Source organism: Odontesthes bonariensis, chromosome 23 (genome assembly GCF_027942865.1).
Source record: "Odontesthes bonariensis isolate fOdoBon6 chromosome 23, fOdoBon6.hap1, whole genome shotgun sequence".
NCBI lineage: Eukaryota > Metazoa > Chordata > Actinopteri > Atheriniformes > Atherinopsidae > Odontesthes > Odontesthes bonariensis.
In genome coordinates this window covers 1,418,047-1,432,500 of record NC_134528.1, presented here as the reverse complement: position 1 = coordinate 1,432,500, position 14,454 = coordinate 1,418,047, and the positions used below count along the sequence as shown (strand labels likewise).

The window sequence follows — 14,454 nt, the reverse complement described above, 5'->3', positions numbered from 1 at the left end:
CCTCTAACCTTTACCCTAACCCCAACCCTAACCCTAACCCCAAACCCTTTAACCCTTACTCTAACCCTCACCCTTACCCTCTAACCTTTACCCTAACCCTCTTACTCTAACCCTCACCCTTACCCTCTTACCCTTACTCTAACCCTCACCCTTACCCTCTAACCTTTACCCTAACCCTTACCCTAACCCTCTAACCTTTACCCTAACCCTCTAACCTTTACCCTAACCTTTACCCTAACCCTTACCCTAACCCTCTAACCTTTACCCTAACCCTTACTCTAACCCTCACCCTAACCCTCTAACCTTTACCCTTACCCTAACCCTTACCCTTACCCTAACCCTAACCCTTACCCTAACCCTTCAAGTTGCACTTTGAAACCCATATGGGCAAACACAGGTGGTGCCACCGTGGAAACTGCAGACAAACCCACTTGAAACCCATCATGTAGCCTATTTGGGTCCCACTTAAAGACCAGTCAGATCACTCTTAAAGTCACACAGGTGGGCAAAGATATGGGGCCTACATGGGTCCTGTGCAACTCACCAAGTTGGGCCCCATCTGAAACCCAGTCAGAACCCGCTTGAAACCCATATTGTAAACACAGGTGGGGCCACCGTGGAAACTGCGGACAAACCCACTTGGGACCCTTATCTGCAGCCCAAATTTAAACCTTATGGGTTTAAATGGACGTGCTGGCTGGGAAATAAAGCATCTCAAGGGGGTGGGGGGGGGTTAACTTCCACTATTTTCTAGCAGCAGTAGAGATCCGAAAACAAAATCTGAAAGCATCTTGTTCCTGCCGGACACGAGCAAACCCGAGACGAATCTTCGTCTTCGGAGGCGCATGCCGAGCAATGCGTTCCCGGGGACTCGGTGGAGAATTCATTCTGCAGTGAGCACATGCTTTTCATAGTTTTTTTGTCATACTGTGTGCAGTCAGAGTTCAGACAGACTCGCAGTACCGTTTTAACTCGTCCTCGAGGCCCAGCTCGGCTCGTTGTGCGCGTCGGAGCGTTGAGGCGACCGTTGGGAAGTCTCTGGCGTGAGGTCCGATCGGTCATATCTCCGACTCCCGCCTCAGCGGCCGGGGCTCCAGGGGCACCATGGCCTGGCTGTGCTCCGTCTCTGAGATGTTGTCCGTCTGGGTGCCGTCGGGGCCCACGCTGCCCCCGTTGCCCTCGTCCGTGTCCTCCTTGTTCTCCAGCGCCATCTCGTTCTCGTAGCAGAAGGAGTTGGAGAGGATGTACTTCTTCTCGGCGAGGTCCCTGGCGCTGCACAGCGGGGTGCTCGGCACCTCGTACGTCTTGTGGAAGCGGGAGTAGTCCACCTTGTAGTAGTTCTTCTCCTCGAAGAGCACCGGCTCGAAGCGGTGGCCCCAGAGGATCTCGCCGGCCACGTAGGAGCTGCGGCACTGCGTGGTCATCGCCGTGGCCTCCACCATTCCCTCCAGGATGACCACGATCTCGAACTCCGAGTTCTCCAGGTCCTGCTTGCTCATGTTGTAGAAGGGACTCTCCTCGTTGATCTCGTGGACGATGGTGATCGGGGAGACCAGGAAGATGCGGTCCACCCCGCTGTCGAAGCCCACGTCGATGTCCATCTGGTCCAGCGGGATGTACTCGCCCTCCGCTGTCGTTCTGGATTTGAGCAGCTGAGCTCGGACGTGGGCCTCCACCAGGTGGCTCTTCCGTAAGTTGCCCACGCGCCACATCAGGCACAGCTTGTTGTCCCTCATGGCCACTGTGGCGTTGTGGCTGAACACCAGAGTCTCGTTCCTCTTCTTGGGCTTTGCCATTTTGGCCATGACGGCGCCGATGATGAAGGCGTCGATGATGCAGCCGACGATGCTTTGGAAAACCACCATGAACACGGCGACGGGGCACTCCTCCGTCACGTATCTGTAGCCGTAACCGATGGTGGTCTGAGTCTCGATGGAGAACAGGAAGGCGGCGGTGAAGCTGCTGACGTTGGAGACGCACTTCTGGGAGCTGCTGCCGGCCAAGTCCCCGTGGAAGATGGCGACCAGCCAGAAGACGCAGCCGAAGAACAGCCACGACAGCAGGAAGGCGAGGCAGAAGATGATGAACATCCACCTCCAGCGGATGTCCACGCACGTCGTAAAGATGTCCGCCAGGTAGCGCTGACTCTTCTCGCTCACGTTGATGAACTGAACGTTGCAGTGGCCGTCTTTCTTCACGAATCTGCTCTGGGGCTGGTGCCTCGTGTGCACCTTGCCCTTGCCGTTGCCGTAGCCGTTGGGCACCGCCATAGTGGCGAGCTTCATGCCGTCCTCCTCTGATGACACAATGCTGTAGCGGCTGGCTCGCACACTTCCCATCACCTCAGTCTGGGAGGGCTGTGCTGCTTCTGCTTTGGAAAACAGTCTGAGTTTCTGGAAAAAGCGTTGGAGAAACAGCTTCGAAACGCTTCGGGAAACCAACTTCGGGGAGGAAATGGTGACGAAAACGAGGCGTCCCTTCAGCCTCTAGGATGGAGAGCAACGAGAGGAGGATGGATCGGTCACTCCTCTTTCATCAGGGGACTGGACCTCATCAACGTCATCTGCTAAAAGAAACAGAAACGGGAGATTTCTGTCAGAGAGACCGGCTTTAATGCGAGCTCTGACGGTGCAACAGAGATACTCATTGCGCGGCTCCTCAAGCTCTAATTGGCATAAATAAATATGTAAAAAAAAAAAGGGTGCATAAAAAAACATTGTTTTTTCACTGTTATATTACTGTGTTGTTGTTATCTTATTATTGAACATTATGCCTGTTGTCGCAAATTTGCAACATACCAAAATTTCTATTTATTTTTTGTACAAAAGTGAAATTAATAATCTCAGCATTATTTACACACACACAAAACATTTTTTTATATACAGCTATATAAATTCAGGCGTTAAAGGGTTAAGCATTTTTTATTAATTTTGTTTTTGTAGTATTAAGTATTTTTATTAAGTATTAATTAAGGCTTAATGGTGTTTCCTAAAGGGGGCACACTGTTAAACCTGGCAACGCAGCCCGCTTAAACCACCGGCACACTTGACCTCAGAGCACGCTAGTTCCTTTAGCCAGAGCACACTAGCTCCTTTGGCCAGTGCACGCTAGCTCCTTTAGCCAGGGCACGCTAGCTCCTTTGGCCAGTGCACGCTAGCTCCTTTGGCCAGAGCACGCTAGCTCCTTTGGCCAGAGCACGCTAGCTCCTTTGGCCAGAGCACGCTAGCTCCTTTAGTCAGAGCACGCTGGCTCCTTTAGCCAGAGCACGCTAGTTCCTTTAGCCAGAGCACGCTAGCTCCTTTAGCCAGAGCACGCTAGCTCCTTTGGCCAGTGCACGCTAGCTCCTTTAGCCAGAGCACGCTAGTTCCTTTAGCCAGAGCACGCTAGTTCCTTTAGCCAGAGCACGCTAGCTCCTTTAGCCAGAGCACGCTAGCTCCTTTAGCCAGAGCACGCTAGCTCCTTTGGTCAGAGCACGCTAGTTCCTTTAGCCAGAGCACGCTAGCTCCTTTAGCCAGAGCACGCTAGCTCCTTTAGCCAGAGCACGCTAGCTCCTTTAGTCAGAGCACGCTAGCTCCTTTAGCCAGAGCACGCTAGTTCCTTTAGCCAGAGCACGCTAGCTCCTTTAGCCAGAGCACGCTAGCTCCTTTAGCCAGAGCACACTAGCTCCTTTAGCAAGCGCGAGATGCAGGCACAACGGATCGGTTTTTAATAAAAAAAGGGCAAAAACCAGCACAAAAAACATGCTCATCCTGAATGTCTCACTATGATTACAACAACAAACTACAAATACAACATGAAGAAAGTCGAGGACATGCACGCCAGCTTCCGCTCATCCCAGTATTAAGGTAAATGTGGTCTGAATTGGAAATGTATTGGCTGTGTTATTTCTTTTTTATATGTAGAAATGCATATTTGCAAAAATGGGACTTTAATATGTTGTGGTAAAAGTGACTCTTCCCTTGATTTTGCTGCCAATCTGAAATAAATAGTAAGAATCTCTGATGTATAAAGACAAACTGACATTAATGGGAAAGTCTGATGTGCAGCCTGAGAAAAGCCAGTAAAAACGTAACGCCACCCGGCTCGGAGAAGCTCGACATTTCATCTAGTTGTGACGAACGGCGGTGATGTTTAACCCTGATAATTAACCCTGAAGTTTAACCCTGAAGTTTAACCCTGATGTTTAACTCGGATGTTTAACCCTGATGTTTAACTCGGATGTTTAACCCTGATGTTAACCCTGATGTTTAACCCTGATGTTTAACCCTGATAATTAACCCTGAAGTTTAACCCTGATGTTTAACCCTGATGTTAACCCTGATGTTTAACTCGGATGTTTAACCCTGATGTTTAACCCTGATGTTTAACTCTGATGTTTAACTCTGATGTTTAACTCTGATGTTTAACCCTGACGTTTAACCCTGATGTTTAACCCTGATGTTTAACCCTGATGTTTAACCCTGATGTTTAACTCTGATGTTTAACCCTGATAATTAACCCTGAAGTTTAACCCTGATGTTTAACTCTGATGTTTAACCCTGATAATTAACCCTGAAGTTTAACCCTGATGTTTAACCCTGATGTTTAACCCATGATGTTTAACCCTGATGTTTAACTCTGATGTTTATCCCTGATGTTTAACCCTGATGTTTAACCCTGATGTTTAACCCTGATGTTTAACTCTGATGTTTAACCCTGATAATTAACCCTGAAGTTTAACCCTGATGTTTAACCCTGATGTTTAACCTTGATGTTTAACCCTGATGTTTAACCCTGATGTTTAACCCTGATGTTTAACCCTGATGTTTATCCCTGATGTTTAACCCTGAAGTTTAACCCTGATGTTTATCCCTGATGTTTAACCCTGATGTTTAACCCTGATGTTTAACCCTGATGTTTAACTCTGATGTTTAACCCTGATAATTAACCCTGAAGTTTAACCCTGATGTTTAACCCTGATGTTTAACCCTGATGTTTAACCCATGATGTTTAACCCTGATGTTTAACTCTGATGTTTAACTCTGATGTTTAACCCTGAAGTTTAACCCTGATGTTTAACCCATGATGTTTAACCCTGAAGTTTAACCCTGAAGTTTAACCCTGATGTTTAACTCTGATGTTTAACTCTGATGTTTAACCCTGACGTTTAACCCTGATGTTAACCCTGATGTTTAACCTTGATGTTTAACCCTGATGTTTAACCCTGATGTTTAACCCTGAAGTTTAACCCTGATGTTTAACCCTGATGTTTAACCCTGATGTTAACCCTGATGTTTAACCCTGATGTTAACCCTGATGTTTAACCCTGATGTTAACCCTGATGTTTAACCCTGATGTTAACCCTGATGTTAACCCTGATGTTTAACCCTGATGTTTAACCCTGATGTTTAACCCTGATGTTAACCCTGATGTTAACCCTGATGTTTAACTCTGATGTTTAACCCTGATAATTAACCCTGATGTTTAACCCTGATGTTTAACCCTGATAATTAACCCTGATGTTTAACCCTGATGTTTAACTCTGATGTTTAACCCTGATGTTTAACCCTGATAATTAACCCTGATGTTTAACCCTGAAGTTTAACCCTGATGTTTAACCCTGAAGTTTAACCCTGACGTTTAACCCTGATGTTAACCCTGAAGTTTAACCCTGATGTTTAACCCTGATGTTAACCCTGATGTTTAACCCTGAAGTTTAGCCCTGATGTTTAGCCCTGATGTTTAGCCCTGATGTTTAGCCCTGATGTTTAACCCTGATGTTTAGCCCTGATGTTTAGCCCTGATGTTTAACCCTGATGTTAACCCTGAAGTTTAACCCTGAAGTTTAACCCTGATGTTTAGCCCTGATGTTTAGCCCTGATGTTTAGCCCTGATGTTTAGCCCTGATGTTTAACCCTGATGTTAACCCTGATGTTTAACCCTGAAGTTTAAGGCAAGGCAATTTTATTTATAGAGCACAATTCATACACAGGGCAATTCAAAGTGCTTTACAGCTACATAAAATCACAAGAAGGCAATAAAATCATTAAAAAGGAATAAAAAAATAAAAGAAAGAAATTAAAAAAGAAAGAAATTTAAAACCCATTAAAATAATCATTAAGTAATTAAAAAGTGAAGAGTGCAGATAAAATACTTTCAGGTGTCATATGCACGGCTAAACAGAACTGTTTTCAGCCTGGATTTAAACATTGTCGGAGCTGAGGCCTGTCTCACATCTTCTGGAAGGCTGTTCCAGCAATGTTTTTTAGATGGTAAAAAGCTGCTGATGTTACAGATTTAATGTGGCTGTTAAAGTTCAGGTCTGAGTCCAATATTACCCCGAGATTTCTAACTTGATAGTTAGGTTTTAGAGAGAGAGTCTCAAGGTGACTGATAACACTTTCTCTTTGTTTCTGTGGGCCACAGACAATGATTTCAGTTTTGTCTGAGTTTAGCTGGAGGAAATTGTTTTGCATCCACACACTGATCTGTTCGATGCAGCGACACAGTGTATCTACAGGCCCGTGTTCTCCTGCCGTCAGTGACACGTAGATCTGAGTGTCATCTGCATAGTTGTGGTAGGACACATTATAGCTGCGTATTAGCTGGCCTAGTGGAAGCATGTACAGATTGAACAATAGGGGCCCCAGGATTGACCCCTGGGGAACCCCACAGGTCATACCATTTGGTCTGAGACACAGTTACCAATTTCAACAAAATATTTCCTGTCCTCCAGATAGGACTTGAACCAGTTTAAACACGACCAGAGATTCCCACCCAGTCTTCTAACCTCTGTAATAAGATCGCATGGTCAACTGTGTCAAAGGCAGCACTCAGGTCCAGCAGAACTAAGACTGTGACTCTACTTGCATCTGTGTTCAGGCGGATGTCATTTGTCACCTTGATCAGAGCTGTCTCAGTGCTGTGGTGGGGCCTAAAGCCTGATTGGAAAGTATCAAAAGCATTAGCCGCTTTCGGACAGACCGTTCTAAGAAAGTAGTTATCAGAACTACCCTCCTCGAATTTCGTTCTGATAACTATCCTTCCCCAGCGGAACTGTTTCAGTCTGCATTCGCACATGAGTCGGGACCTGATAGGGACTGATGCGCCGCGCGCAGCCGTCTGCTTCAGTGACGTGTTAGCCGTTAGCCGTTTAGCGCTACATTCAAACACAAAACAAAACGGTAAAAGTAAGGAGAGTACAAAAAACACCACAAAGAAGCTAACATGGAGAGCGGGGAGGCCATCGTGTTTATGGTCTGCATGATGGTGATATTAATCATGGACGATCACATCAGGCGTCTAATATCGAGGCTGGAAGAGCTCACAGAGAGAGTCAGGAGATACTTTTTTATTTCATGAAGGAAGAAAGGAGAGCAGCGCTGCAGACAAATGAGACCAGTGTAAGTTTAACTTATTAAACACGCGCCTGGAAACATTTCAGCCGTGATAGCATGACATGGGGCGTAGCTACCGACCACCACACACCTCCGTTAGATTAGTTCTATAGAACCATGAAAAGACCCGACCTCGGAGAAGGAGCTAAATAGTTATAGGAACTAAGGGAGAAAGCCCCGAGTTCCTGTATGTCCGAACACGGGAGAAAACGGCCCCGCGGATTAAAAGGTTATTAGAACTGCCAAAGGTTCCTACAGTCCCAAAGCGGCTATTGTTAGACAGGAGAAAGTCACTAAGCTGTTGGTATACAACCTTTTCTAGGACTGTGCCTAAGAATGGCAGGTTTGATATGGGCCGGTAGTTGTTCAGTACTGTGGCATCAAGATTGCTCTTCTTTAGAAGGGGTTTAATGACAGCGGTTTTTAAGGCCTTTGGAAATGTTCCTGTCTGGAGTGAGATGTTGACTAGATGAGCGAGTTGTGGTAACAAACTGCTCAGCACAGACTTTAGGAATCTAGTGGGCAACTCATCAAGGCAGCACGTTGATGAACTCAGACTGCAGATGGTCTCTTCGACTGTTTTGTCAGTAACAGGTGTGAAATGTGTCAGCTCTAGGTGTCTAGCTGGCTGCAGAGTAGTTATTTGTGTTGTGGAAATTATTGCATTTTTAATGCCTTGAACTTTGTCATTAAAGAATATTGCAAACTCATTACACTTGGATGTAGAAATGAGTTCTAAAGGCAGTGAAACTGGAGGGTTTGTTAACCTGTTTACTGTAGCAAACAGGACACGAGAGTTGTTACTGCAGTTTTTGATGATTTCAGAAAAATAACTCTCCCTCGTTCTACGCAAAGTCTGGTTGAACACACATAGCTTTTCTTTGTAAGTCTCATAATGAACCTGGAGCTTTGACTCCCTTTTCTGTGCCCTGACCGACTCTTCTTTCCTCCATGGCGCCCTTTGCCTACTTTTAACCATTCTAACCTTGACAGGAGCAATGGTATCCAAAACATTTAAGAGACTTGATGTGTAAGAGTTCAACAGATCATCAACATCAGAACACGGGGTGTTCTCAAACCTAATCATTTCCATAAACTGCGTCCCTGTTCTGTCATTTATGAGTCTTCCCCGAACAACTGCAGACCCAGCTGGTGTTTTGGGTAAAGTAGATAGGTCGAAGAAAACACAGAAATGATCAGATAAAGCAACATCGACGACATTCACGTTTGAAATAACAACACCCCTTGAAATGAGCACATCTAGAGTGTGCCCTCTGTTGTGGGTGGGCTCAGTCACATGCTGAGTTAGACCAAACATTTCAAGGACAGCAGTGAGCTCTTTAGCTTCCTTGTTATGCGCTACGTCCACATGCACATTCAAGTCCCCTGTTATGACTAAACAGTCAAAAGCAGTGCACACAATTGAAAGTAGTTCAGTAAAATCATCAATAAAACAATTCTGTGGTGGTTTATAAATGGTGATATAAAGTATGGAAGATTGTTTAATCTCCATTTTGAATGACACATACTCAAATGATGAAAAAAACCCAAATGACAGCTTGTGGGTGGGTATATTGTCCCTGAACATGGCACAAACACCCCCACCCCTCTGGTTTTCTCCTGTTTCAGACACAAAATTGAAGTGAGGTGGACTAGACTCAATCAGGACTGCATTTGCTGTGTTTTTGTCGAGCCACGTCTCAGTTAAAAACATAAAATCAAGATTGTGAGAGGAAATAAAACTGTTAATTAAGAATGATTTGTTACTTAAAGATCTGACATTGAGTACTGCGTGTTTGAGATTAGTTATAGTTGAACTGGATGCTGTGTTCTGGCAAGGGATATGGATAAGATTTCTCTGATTGGACAGTCTGATTGTCCCTCTCTTCACTCCATCCTTGGACCTCTGGTTGAGATGGTGTTTACCAACACAGAGGCCCTTAGTGTCCTAGACAACAGCATTGACGCTGTTGGAAATGACAGCTGTGGGCACCGGTGATGGGGGCCATGCTGGGGGGGCTTTGGTCGATGGAGTAGGCTGGGGAGGGAGAAGGGCTCGATGCTTCTTTGAGGATAGAATTCTTGATCTTGCCATGTTTGGCGATGTTTAACCCTGAGGTTTAACCCTGATGTTTAACCCTGATGTTTAACCCTGAGGTTTAACCCTGATGTTTAGCCCTGATGTTTAACCCTGAGGTTTAACCCTGATGTTTAACCCTGATGTTTAGCCCTGATGTTTAGCCCTGATGTTTAACCCTGAGGTTTAACCCTGATGTTTAGCCCTGATGTTTAACCCTGAGGTTTAACCCTGATGTTTAACCCTGATGTTTAGCCCTGATGTTTAGCCCTGATGTTTAGCCCTGATGTTTAACCCTGATGTTTAACCCTGATGATTAACCCTGAGGTTTAACCCTGAAGTTTAACCCTGAGGTTTAACCCTGAGGTTTAACCCTGATGTTTAGCCCTGATAATTAACCCTGATAATTAACCCTAATGTTTAACCCTGATGTTTAACCCTGATGTTTAACCCTGAGGTTTAACCCTGATGTTTAACCCTGATGATTAACCCTGATGATTAACCCTGATGTTTAACCCTGATGTTTAACCCTGATGTTTAACCCTGAGGTTTAACCCTGATGTTTAACCCTGATGATTAACCCTGAAGTTTAACCCTGAAGTTTAACCCTGATGATTAACCCTGAGGTTTAACCCTGAGGTTTAACCCTGATGTTTAGCCCTGAGGTTTAACCCTGATGTTTAACCCTGAAGTTTAACCCTGATGTTTAACCCTGATGTTTAACCCTGATGTTTAACCCTGATGATTAACCCTGATGTTTAACCCTGATGTTTAACCCTGATGTTTAGCCCTGATAATTAACCCTGATGTTTAACCCTGATGTTTAACCCTGATGATTAACCCTGAAGTTTAACTCTGATGTTTAACCCTGATGTTTAACCCTGATGTTTAACCCTGATGTTTAACCCTGATGTTTAACCCTGAGGTTTAGCCCTGATGTTTAACCCTGATGTTTAACCCTGATGTTTAACCCTGAGGTTTAGCCCTGATGTTTAACCCTGATGTTTAACCCTGATGATTAACCCTGAAGTTTAACTCTGATGTTTAACCCTGATGTTTAACCCTGAGGTTTAGCCCTGATGTTTAACCCTGATGTTTAACCCTGATGTTTAACCCTGAGGTTTAGCCCTGATGTTTAACCCTGATGTTTAACCCTGATGATTAACCCTGAAGTTTAACTCTGATGTTTAACCCTGATGTTTAGCCCTGATAATTAACCCTGATAATTAACCCTGATGTTTAACCCTGATGTTTAACCCTGATGATTAACCCTGAAGTTTAACTCTGATGTTTAACCCTGATGTTTAGCCCTGATAATTAACCCTGATAATTAACCCTGATGTTTAACCCTGATGTTTAACCCTGATGATTAACCCTGAAGTTTAACTCTGATGTTTAACCCTGATGTTTAACCCTGATGTTTAGCCCTGATAATTAACCCTGATGTTTAACCCTGATGTTTAACCCTGATGTTTAACCCTGAGGTTTAGCCCTGATGTTTAACCCTGATGTTTAACCCTGATGTTTAACCCTGAGGTTTAGCCCTGATGTTTAACCCTGAGGTTTAACCCTGATGTTTAGCCCTGAGGTTTAGCCCTGATGTTTAACCCTGATGTTTAGCCCTGATGTTTAACCCTGAGGTTTAACCCTGATGTTTAGCCCTGATGTTTAACCCTGAGGTTTAGCCCTGATGTTTAGCCCTGATGTTTAACCCTGAGGTTTAGCCCTGAGGTTTAGCCCTGATGTTTAACCCTGAGGTTTAACCCTGATGTTTAGCCCTGATGTTTAACCCTGAGGTTTAACCCTGATGTTTAGCCCTGATGTTTAGCCCTGATGTTTAGCCCTGATGTTTAGCCCTGATGTTTAGCCCTGATGCTCTGCACTGACCTGGTCATTTCTAGCTGGGCCGCAGCGTTTCTATGGGATCTCATGGTCCGCTGGTTCTGCCCCGCTGATGGATTATGTAAACAGTTTACACCGAGAAAGCTTAGACGTGCAGATTGCTGACATGCAGCATTTAATAAAAAAAAAAAAAATCAGGATTTCTCCTGAGCAGTTTCAGGATGTTTTTGCATGAATAATAATTAGCTTTTTTTATTTGTCTGCAGGTAAAAGTTCCATCAGGACAGTTTCAGTTTTTTTTGGAGCTTCATCTTTGGATGCATTAAGTCGGAGACTCTAAAAAAACCCCGGGGGGTTCGGTGTCCCTGCTGCGCTTCTCCCACCACGACTAACAACACCTCTCATTAGTTTCTGGCTGTCCTGGGAACAAAGTCACAACCAGCTGCTCGGCCCTCTGACGGTGCTGGGGTGGATTCATCTCTGTGGCACAAAGGCTAAAAGATGAGGAGGAAGCCGACGGTCGGAACCAGAACGTTCTGCGGTATCACTTGCTGGTCGGAACAGAGATTATCAAACGGCCGCTGATTCATGATGAGGTTTCACAGCCGGCTGATGCAACTTGCTTCAGTGCTTTCACACAAACACCAAACTCTGCACCTGGATAAACTCCTGATCCATCATTTAAATAACTTCTAAAGCAGAAAGCCGGCTGCACTTTTTCAGCAAAGGGAAATCTGCTGTCAGATATAACAGATTTACAAGCTGGTTTCTCAGCCAATCAACAGATTTTTTAGAGTTTTTATGGTTCTCTGCACCCAAATCTGAACAGTTTAAAATATGCAAAAGAAGTGGAAAAAAGCTGCTTAAACCCCTTTACGCCTTATTGCTTATTGTCGCATATATGCTACAAACCGTTTGACAGCTGAGAGAGCTTCTTTATTCCCCCAATGCCGGTTAGTCCAGATTCACTACGGACCCAGGAACCTTTATATAAATAAATATGCAATAAAAAAACATTGTTTTTTCACTGTTATTTTACTGTGTTGTTGTTATCTTATTATTCACCATTATGCCTGGTGTTGCAAATAAGCAACAGACCAAAATTTCTATTTATTTTTTGTGCAAAAGTTAAATTAATCTCAGCATTATTTACCATCTACTTAAAGGCTAAAACACACACAAAACATTTTTTTACATACAGCTATATAAATTCAGGCGTTAAGGGGTTAAACCTCCACAAAATAATCCCGACTCTCATTATTGTTCTGATGGTGAATAATTTGAACCAGCAGAGCATCTGACGGACCTCAGAGCTGCAAGAATGCGGCACCAGCGACAAATGTTAACAGGTGCGAGGGAAAGGGAGCCGGTCCCTGATGCAGGCATCCGCGCGCACCCCTCACACCCACCGACGCCTCTCATTCACCACTCAGACCATAAAGAAATCAGGACTTCAAACTGAAAAAAGAAAGCATGAAGCGAGCCGGTGTAAGGCAGCTTTTTGGCGGGGCCATCTGACCGCGGCGGCGGTGCATAAAGCCGGGAAATCTGCGCGTAAACGCGGGTAAAACCAAGCGGGTTGGGTTGGTTTGCCAAAAGATAACAGATCAGACATCACAATCAAGTTCAAACACAAGACATCTTCCTACAAAGCAGAGGTGAAAAGGCGCGTTTGCTCTACCTGTTGCTCATTTGTGTACCGGTCGGGCTCAGCTGGGTGAAATATAATCCAGGCGCTTTATTTATTTCGGCCTCCAGTATCCTACAAAAGTGTCGCTTCCGCGCGCTTGTTATTTATTTTTTTGGACACGCACTCCAGACTCAAACTTCCCTCGTGTCTCTGGAGGACCGGTCTTGATAATGTGCTCCGCAGCGAGTTCCCCAAAGCGTTTTAAACTGCACGCACCGGCCGGCCCGCCCCCACCGCTGCGCGCCAGGCCAATGGGAGCGAGCCGGGGGGGACGGGGACGCGCGCACACACAGAGGCGCAACGTTGTTGTGTTGTTGTGTTTCTGTGTAATCTGGAGTTTGAACGGTGGAAGGGATGTGAACGGGACGCAACATGCAAATAAAGGAGGGTAGTTTGACTCCAATTAGGCGAGGACGCGTTAAATCTGAAGCCGGAAAAAAGAAAGAAAGAAGAATTTCAACCTGAGAGAAACATCAATCAGAGCCCGTTTTTATTCTCTGGCTTTCAACCCAGCATGAGACTCTGTTTCTGTTATTGTTTTATTATTTTAACATTGTTTATTATTGTTTTTTACATTGTTCCTGTGTTTTATGCCTTATACTTCATGTTGTTACAGCACTTTGTTTCATTAAAGGGCTTTATAAATAAAGTTGAGTTGAGAGCTCAAACCTGGACAAAGAACCCTTTTTTTTACACTGGTGTGGGAGGAATAAATAAATAAACGTTTACATCATCTGAAGGTTTCCAGCCACAGAAAACACGCGGGTTTTTAAACCTCTGAGTTGAGCTACAGGAATCATCCGGCGCGTGAAAGCAATAAAAACAAACAAAAAAAAAGATTAAACACCAGCTTGACACGCGGACGTCCCACCTGCAGATTTGCACGGTATGCCGTGTCCACAGATGAGATTTTTTCAGACGTGGGCATGGAAAATGTGCTGCTTCGGAAACACTGAGTCACTCCGCGCAGCCCGACGCGCCGCGCCGCGATGTGACTGTTTCCTCCGCGCACAGATCATGTTGCTTCGGGTGTTTATGCTGTGCATCCGCTGCCCTGTAATTTCAGCTCGGGCTGTAACCATGTTGTCCTAAAGCCTCGGGCTAAATCATCCTTCCTGCTTACTAATTCCTCATCGACATTAACCTCCGCGGCTTCACGGTTCGCTCCAAAGCTGCCGAACCGCTCCATGTTCTGCCCGCACACCTTATGTTTAGCTCCAGTTATTTATAGCAGCGCTTATATTTAGCCCAAACCACCTGTGTGCGCGTGTATTTTGTTTTCCATGCCCAATTTCCGACAATGCGTGCAGGGGGAGCCAGTGCCGCGCGCCGACCACAAGGTGGGGGGCTGGAGGCTGGAATCAGACTCAGGCTGCCGGGAACCTGCGAGCTGCTTTAGGATGCACTGAGCAACATTTTATCACTCTTTGCACGCATCTCTACACTGAAAAAAGTGACTTTTTGGTGAA

The 14,454-nt window shown here is 45.2% G+C and overlaps 1 protein-coding gene across 2 annotated transcripts; it reads right to left on the bottom strand.

The window, feature by feature from the left end:
* Positions 1-351: 351 nt before the first annotated feature.
* Positions 352-13,158, bottom strand: kcnj2a (potassium inwardly rectifying channel subfamily J member 2a). Of its 2 annotated transcripts, none has more exons than XM_075457599.1 (2): positions 12,977-13,158; positions 352-2,566 (listed from the first exon to the last, which is right to left on the bottom strand). In XM_075457599.1, exon 2 carries the CDS (start codon positions 2,337-2,339, stop codon positions 1,059-1,061), a length of 1,281 nt encoding a protein of 426 aa, XP_075313714.1. In that variant the 5' UTR covers positions 2,340-2,566; positions 12,977-13,158; the 3' UTR covers positions 352-1,058. The 2 variants fall into 2 exon arrangements, with proteins under 2 accessions (XP_075313714.1, XP_075313715.1); XM_075457600.1 differs by having other exon boundaries at positions 352-2,563.
* Positions 13,159-14,454: the final 1,296 nt, after the last annotated feature.

Excerpts from the sequence above, each read along its gene's own strand:
- kcnj2a (XM_075457599.1), bottom strand. The coding sequence starts at position 2,339 with ATGGGAAGTGTGCGAGCCAGCCGCTACAGCATTGTGTCATCAGAGGAG.